The sequence below is a fragment of the Pteropus alecto genome, unplaced genomic scaffold (assembly GCF_000325575.1).
Source record: "Pteropus alecto unplaced genomic scaffold, ASM32557v1 scaffold78, whole genome shotgun sequence".
In the NCBI taxonomy this organism is placed as follows: Eukaryota; Metazoa; Chordata; class Mammalia; order Chiroptera; family Pteropodidae; genus Pteropus; species Pteropus alecto.
In genome coordinates this window covers 15,917,060-15,925,053 of record NW_006443124.1, presented here as the reverse complement: position 1 = coordinate 15,925,053, position 7,994 = coordinate 15,917,060, and the positions used below count along the sequence as shown (strand labels likewise).

The following is a 7,994-nucleotide window of genomic DNA, read 5'->3' as shown; positions in this document are numbered from 1 at the left end:
TTTGATACAAACTAAGAAAATATTAAGTATGGACTTTAGTTAATTTAAAAGATTATGTTATAAAATACATATATTTATATATGTGGAGCATAAAGAGCTCTTGGAAAAAGAAGAGAAAATTGAAGAAACCTTTCATTTGGTAGAGCGAAAAGACAACAAGATGAACAATAGAAAAGATAAAGTAAAAGCCATCCCAGCAGCTTCGACCTCTGAACAGCAGAGAGGGCAGAGAAACAAAAAATGCACAAAAAGTAATTCAAGAAAAATTCCCAGACCTAAAGCATATGACTTACTAGACTGAAATCAATGCTAAATGAAAAGAGACCAAGGCACCTCACTGTGATGTTTCAGAACACAGGGAACAAAAAGAAGAAAATAAAAAGGTCACTTACAAAGGCTCATCAAGAGTGGCTTTGGACCCCTTGACTTCAACACTGCGAAGTAGATAATGGAGCATTACCTTTATAATTCTGAAGGAAACATTTTTCTCTGGCCTAGAATTCTATATTTAGCTAAACTTTCAATCAGTTGTTAGACTGAAATCAATGCTAAATGAAAAGAGACCAAGGCACCTCACTGTGATGTTTCAGAACACAGGGAACAAAAAGAAGAAAATAAAAAGGTCACTTACAAGGCTCATCAAGAGTGGCTTTGGACCCCTTGACTTCAACACTGTGAAGTAGATAATGGAGCATTACCTTTATAATTCTGAAGGAAACATTTTTCTCTGGCCTAGAATTCTATATTTAGCTAAACTTTCAATCAGTTGTTAGGAATGCAAGATCTCAAAACACTTGGCTTCCAAGCACCCGTACTCTAGAAGGATGTATTCCGTCAGAAGAAGGAAACTCAGAAGGAAGACACGAGAGAGAAGAAGCAGGGGACCCAACACAAGATGACAAGGAGCCCTTGGCAGATGGTGAAAGTGCTCCCAGGATGACAGCCTTGCTCCAGACTGGGGTGCAACTAAGCCATATTGTAGCAGTGTTACCCCAGAGAAGACTGTCACCGCCAAGTCCTCCACTTCCATTGCGCCATCTTCTTATACTAAGGACAGAGCACCCAGGAGAACTTGGACCAGATTCTCATGAGAACATGCATGTCACTCACAGAAGCTCTCAGTTTCCCTGAGAGCTGGCAGTGGGCCATGGTGTGCTCAGGAGCGAGGCATACAGAGCAGCCCACTCCCTCTGCCCGCCCTTCTGCTGCATGTCCAGTGCCTGGACCACACTGCAATCTTGCCAGGAGCCTGACTGTGGAGCCCAGTTTTCCAAGACTCACTCGTGACCTTGCTCATGAGTTCCCCGAAAGGGAGCTCATCACCTCTAAGGGAAACGGAAGTCAGACCATGACCCTGAGATGGTTCCACCCAGCAGGGACCATGCTGTCCTCTCCTGACCAGGCTGGTGTGCATTCATCCTCCATGTTCACAGCGAGGGGATTTGTTGTTTGTGGACAGATCACATGACGGTGATAGAGCTATAAATAAAAGTTATTAATACACAAGTCGGGATGGTCATCACCTCCGGCATAAGAGTGTTCATTTTTCTGATTCTTGTTCAAATAAAAATATTCTGGCTAGCTTGTAAAAAGTTTCCTCACCTCAGAAGCAGTGTTGGTCATGGTTTGGTTAGGAAGAGAGAAATCAGGAAGGCATTTCCAGCAGGACTTACACCCTGGTCAATTTGTGAGAAGGGCAGAGGGATGGAGGTCTGAGAGCACTACCAAAGCTCTGGTAGTGCTCCCCAGAATTGAGATTTTGGAGGAGCCCCAGGAAACCTCTGCTTGTGGCCCCTGTTACCTGGACCACTGAGCGGTGGGTGAATTTTGGGGATCACCACCGTACTAGGATCTCCTACCTGCTGAATTAATACTTCTGCCTGCCTCTGCCAGTGGAGTAACCAATACAATAATATGATTTCTCAATGAATATGATTTCTAAACTATCTTCCAAATCTCCCAGGAGTGCCTCACTGGTAGAATTTAACTTGGAATTGTAGTTCCCAGGTTTCCCACCCCTGTGATACAGGGGAGGACATAGAAGAAATGGAAAAGGCCCATAGGTAACTCAGAACAAAGGTCCGATGCGATACTAGAGCACATACACCAGTTAACTGTCATGAAGACCCCAAGCAAGTTGTCTGGGACAATGCTTTCATAGAGGATTTAAGTTCCAACCCCACAAGCCTTCAGAACTCTGTCTCTTGCTTTCTGCTTTCCTGTCTGTAGTAATAGAATCAGTGACTAGAATAGGATCGTTGGGGGGAAAAAAAATTGGAGCGTTTCACCTGTCTGCTGCCTTCAGGCTCTGGGCAACCATCTCAAGCAGTGTCATGGAGTCCAACCCCCCTTCAACAGCTGTTCTGTTAACTCTCAGCCGAGAGTCCCAAAACTCCTGCATTTTGAAAGTCTTCATGTTGGTACTAGAAGCTCACAGGTCACAGGTATGGGGACCATGCCAGTAGCTACCAGCAAATGAGGCTGCTCCCACCAGACACTGCTGAGTCCTGCTTTGAGGAGCCCTCAAAATCCAAGTATACCAAAAGATTAACAAAAATCCAAACGCACAAGACCAAAAAAAAATTTATACTGTTTTTATTGTCTTAAAGTTGCATAGTACTTTGTGCACGTTTTTAAATAGAGGACAAGGGAGCCCACTGAAGCTACTCTCCTGCAGCAGATATTTCAAGCTGTTTTACTACAGGCGGGAGCAGAGACCAAAATGCTGCCCCGGGCTTAAACAGAACAGTGACAAGATGAAACAGAAGTTGGTGATCAGGAGGGATTTAGACAAGGGGATTTAGACAAGTTGAAGGAAGCTGAGATTTCTACTTACAGGAAGCACAGGAAAATGGGGAGAAGGCTTCCCTGACATCAGGGGACAGGATTCAGGAGCAACGAGACAGAGAAGGAGAAAGGTGTTGAAAGGCAATGCCTTGTGCTCATATCTGAGATGAATGCTCCCTGCCAGGAGACCGGGTGCACTGGGTAGCCTGGGGCGGGGGACACACTCTGGGCATGACCCTGGCTACAGAAAGCCACATACTAGAAAAATAACTTAAAGGCTATACATTTGTCATTATAAATATTTTGTCTTTTAAAACTATCTAGTGTTGTTTAAAAAAAGGTTCACAGTTACTCGGAAGAGAGCTGTATCTCTATTGCACGGTAGGAAAAGTCTGCTCTGATCCTCGTGTGTAAACAGAGTCCCTTCTCTGGCGACTTCAGGAGACAGAGAAAGAGTATCTGTTGTAAGCAAAGCACTTGGGTACAAGGCACATGGAAGCTGTCAAGCTCTACTGGGATCTAGGAGATGAAAATGGCGTCGCTGGGACGGGTCTTGAACCAGATTAAACGTGGTGATGGTTTCCATATGTCTTGTTCTCATTCCACTGTTACAGACTTGGCCAGATTTCTGGGGAAGTCAACCTAAAATGATAGAAAGTAACTGCTCAGGACCGCACCAATCTCGGCCACATGCTGTTATAAAAGCTTGTAAGAGTACTGAAGACAAGGAAACAGTGTCCCTGGTCGCTTTCAACCATAAGCTCTCTTGACATGCTCCCTGCATCTCAGAAGTGCTTCCTTACTCCAGAAACTTCATTTAGCTGTACAATGTTTAGTTCATTCAGTAAACATTTACTGTGTACCTGGTACATGTCACACAGTAAGACTATTAAAAGGACATGATTCATGCTATTATGGACAGCTAGCTCAATTCGAACTGTTAAATAGTCACTTTTCTTGAGAGGATACTCACTAAACTCATGAGACTTGTTAATGTAGGGTCGGGATTGGGAAGGAAATGTGACGGGATGGCTGAGAAAGTGGGCTTCAACTTTATCTGCAATGTCTTAATTCGTTTACAATGTTTTTTAAAAAAGAAACAAATACGACAAAGGGTTAGCTTATGTTACTTCTGGACACCACCATCGAGTGGGTGTTCCTTATATTGTTCTTTTTGTGTTATGTATTTTTTAAAGCTTCTCAAGATAAAATTTCAATGAAACTTCTATTTCTTTGCACAATGAATTGTGTGTTCTTACACACTTGCTGGTGAGATCATAAATTGGTTCTTTTCTGGAACGTAAGTTGACAATAAATGTTAAGACTCTCAAAATGTTGTTAAACTGAGGAAAAATCTTAAATGTTGGATGAAGATGTATGTATGAAGATGTTCACTGCTGATGTTCCAAAAAATCAGAGACAGTTTAAGTAATAGAAGACTAGCTAAATAATTATTAAAATCCACATTTAAGACTGTGGTAGAATATAGTGCAGTGATTAAATGTTGCCAACAACAAGTTCGAGATGTGAGAAAATATTTGCAAAATATCAAAAAGGAAAATGTAAAATTTCATCCTTGTTATAATCTTGAAAAATGTTAGAAAATTTACAGGCACAGGGAAAAGACTAGACTAAGATATTAAATTTGCTCAGGATCATGGCCTCTGGGTGATGAGGTGTTTATATATCTCACAGCTCTCAACTTGTTTTCAGGAGGGTTTAAGTTACTTTAAAGAGAGTTATTTTTAATGAAAATATTTCTTCTATATATATTTATACCAAATAAGTATTTAAGGAGGAATAGGAGCCCTGGGGTTATGCCCTTTGCTGATTTAGGCACAGTTTCCAGACTTACGTCATATCCTCGGAGAACAGCCAGATGGAAAGAAAGTAGCTGCAGGGGAATCACGCTGAGGACACCCTGCAGGCAGTCCACCGTAGGGGGCAGCTCGATCATTTTATATGCAAACTTGGAACTCTCGGTGTCATCCTTGGAGCACAGTATAATTGGGCGACCCTAAAGCAGAGAAATGTGATCACAAAATGCAGACTGTCTCTGAAAGAAGCAATCCCTCACAGACAGCAGAGTTTCTGAGATCAACATTATTGCAACGATGACAGTAATCTTGTTTATTTCTGAAATTATGGGTGGGGTGCTGTGTATAATTCATGTTAAGGACAGAGTGTTGGATGTTTTTTGGCAAGTTTCTTTCCCTTCCCTTGTAAGGGTGATCATCCTCCTGCTGCCATCATACAGCACCCACTTTTCAGTGGTTTTGATGTGCCTTGCAAAGGACAGGGCACACACACTCCTTGCTCTAACAGGGCTCATAGGCAAGTGGTGGAAAACAAAAATATAAAGAAAGCCAATAAATAATGGTGAATTTCAGGAAAGTGCCACAAAGGCAACAAAATAGGGTAATATGATTGCGGGACATTGGTGAGGTCTGGGATGGCCTTTCCAAAAAGGAGACACTTGGATTGAGACCTGGATGATGGGAGGCCAATTCTCTGAAGGTGCGTGGGAAGAACACATGGGGCAGAGGGAACAGCCAACGCCAAGGCTTGAAGGCAAGGAAGAGCTGGCATAAGTGGGAAACAGAAGGAAAGGGCTGGATAGTATAGGCTGTGGTCATCATTTGTCCGGAGCCACTGGAAGGTTTCAAGTGAGGAAGTGCAGCAGCTGTGTTCTTCGACTTCTTTCTGACCACCGTGCTGAGCCAGGCGTGGCAGCAGCCAACCAAGAACATTATTGGATTTCATCTCCCTGTGACTTCCTGGCATCCCCAGCATGGGTCTGTGGGGGCTCCACCCTCTCACCTCAGGGCACCCATAGTGAAATACAATTCTGTAGTGAAATACAGAATTGGGCTAACCTTTTGTCCCTGATTCCTTGGAGGGGCCCTCTAAACTCTTGGGCTTTCCGAGTGATAGAATTGTCTGGTTCTTCATGGTGAGTCCGTTGGACCGCACCTGAGTTTACGCTAACAAGGTGACTTATGGTGGGCCTGAGGATAGTTTCAGGATGGGCGCTGCCCATGCCTGGAAGACCCACACATGATTAGAGGGTTGGGGCTTTGAGCCACTGAGATAGCCTGACTTCCATAGATAGAAGAGGTGCTGGAAATTGAGTTCAGTCATATGGCCAATGACAATCCATCATGCCTACATAATGAAACCCCAATAAAAACTTTGGGCCCTGGAGCTAAGAGCTCAGGCAGGCCCCCTGTTGTGCAGGGAGCATGATGCATCCTGAGGACATGGAAGCTTTGTGTTTTGAGGCCTTTGCCGAGTTTCTTCTTTTGGCTGCCTCTGATTTGTATCCTGCATAAAAAAGCTATAGAAGTCATATAGTGCTTTCCTGAGTTCTATGGGTCATTCTAGGAAATTAATGAACTTGAGGGGTTAGTGGAACTCCAGACGTGAGGCTGGCCTGCAAACCCCCAAACATGGAGCTGGAGTCTGCAGCAAAGGCAGTCTCGTGGAGGACAGCATCCTTCACCTGGGAAATCTGACCTAACTCCTGATGGATAGCATCACGACTGTCCCCAGGGCTCTCCACCAGGAGAACCTCCTCTGGTCTCCTGGCCTAAGTAAGATCCAGCACAGCTCCGGGCACTCTGAGTCACTGGGCCTCCCTGAGGAGCTGTTGTAAGGATGGTAAAGCTGGCCAGTTTCTTTCTGAAGGTGTGCACCACTCAAGAGAGGGCCGAGGAGAGAATGTGAGGTCTCGCCTGCTCGCTGGCATGACCCACGCATAGCCGGCGCGGGCAGGCAGTGAGTGAGGTGGGCATGCATGGAACAGAGGAGAGAGGTGGTCGCGGCCCAGCACGGCGCCCTCACCTGGCGGGCTGTGATCTGCTGCAGGGCATTCTGGCACTTGGCAAAGCAAGGGTCCTTCATGATGATCATGATGATGGGCATCTGCTTGTCTATCAGTGCCAGGGGCCCGTGCTTCAGCTCCCCAGCTAGGATGCCTTCTGAGTGCATGTAGGTTATCTCTTTAATTTTCTGGGGAAACACAAAGTGGGATTGGTGTCATGCTGTGCAAATGGGGGCTGGAGCAGATCAGCCAGAGAGAGGAAGGGTAGCTGGGGAAGGATGACTCTGGAAGGCAGGGTCACAAGGTGGATGGATGCACAGAGATAGCTGGCAAGGCCAGGTCCAGGGGAGATGGCTGGCTGCTGTCTGGGGCATGCATGAAGCCCAGCATGTGGCCTGAGTCCCCGACCAGTCCCTGGGCACAGCCACCCCCCCTTGGATGCACGAGTCAACATCAATCAACCTAGCTTCCTCCAGGCCCCCAGCCTCCCCACAGTCAGGGTTTGTAATGATGGCACTGTATTCAGTCTAGACACACTTCTATTCAATTATCTGATTAATCATTTCTCCAACTCTAGACCATTAGTAATTTGCAAAGGGTTGCACCTATCAAGCAAGTGGGAAACAGGAGACATCTGGAGTGCTGGCCCCCAAGTGACCACAGAGGGGCCATTGACTTGGACCAGCAGCAGCGTGAAAGCTTCTTTCTTTCCCCCAAAGACTAACTTGGAGAGGCATTTGAATACGCATCATTCACCAGTGCACTCAGGCTGCAGCTGAGCCCCCAAGTGGCAGAGACATGGGGAGGCTGAAAGCACACCCCACCCAGGTCTTGCTTTACTGCCCTCTGCCTCCCTGCCCAGAAGCAGCGTGCAAAGCTCCTTGCTGCCTCTGGAAGGGTCAGAACCTCTGCTGTAAGGATGTGGAAGTTGGAGTTCATTGTGGTCAGGCACCTCATGGCTTGCACCCCCACTCCGAACTCTCTATCACACATAATAGTCTTTAAATGTTTCCTTGAATCAGAAGCAGGATTGTCTTTCAAACAGGATTGGGGAGAGGTGGGGGAAGGAAGGAGTGGCTACTTGCTCCCACAGGGAGAGGACATGAGCCAAAGTGGGTCATGGATGACATTCTTGTTTAGGTACCAAGTATTGCCTCGCTTGTGACACTATCTCTCATTTACCTGGGCAGAGCATAAAGAGCACGCAGATAGTGAGTAAAGGGCAGCAATAGACCAGGCCCCAGATAGCACTGCCCACCCTCTTGGTAGTCTCCTGTTTCTGCACCTTGTCCCTGCTCCATCAGCAGTCTCTTATGCCAGCCAGCAGGGATCTTTAGTGCCCCAAAACAACCAGTTGCTGATTTAAAAAATGCAGGGCCTATGA

The 7,994-nt window shown here is 45.9% G+C and overlaps 1 protein-coding gene across 1 annotated transcript in view; it reads right to left on the bottom strand.

The window, feature by feature from the left end:
* Positions 1 to 2,578: 2,578 nt before the first annotated feature.
* The window catches only part of GFPT2 (glutamine-fructose-6-phosphate transaminase 2), a 41,724-nt gene continuing 36,308 nt past the window's right edge, over positions 2,579 to 7,994 (bottom strand). Inside the window, exons 17-19 of the mRNA XM_006923241.3 lie at positions 6,631 to 6,798; positions 4,643 to 4,804; positions 2,579 to 3,429 (exon numbers count right to left, since the gene is read on the bottom strand). Coding sequence (XP_006923303.1) covers positions 3,385 to 3,429; positions 4,643 to 4,804; positions 6,631 to 6,798 — 375 coding nt within the window. The 3' untranslated portion in view covers positions 2,579 to 3,384. The remainder of the gene's footprint in view (positions 3,430 to 4,642; positions 4,805 to 6,630; positions 6,799 to 7,994) is intronic.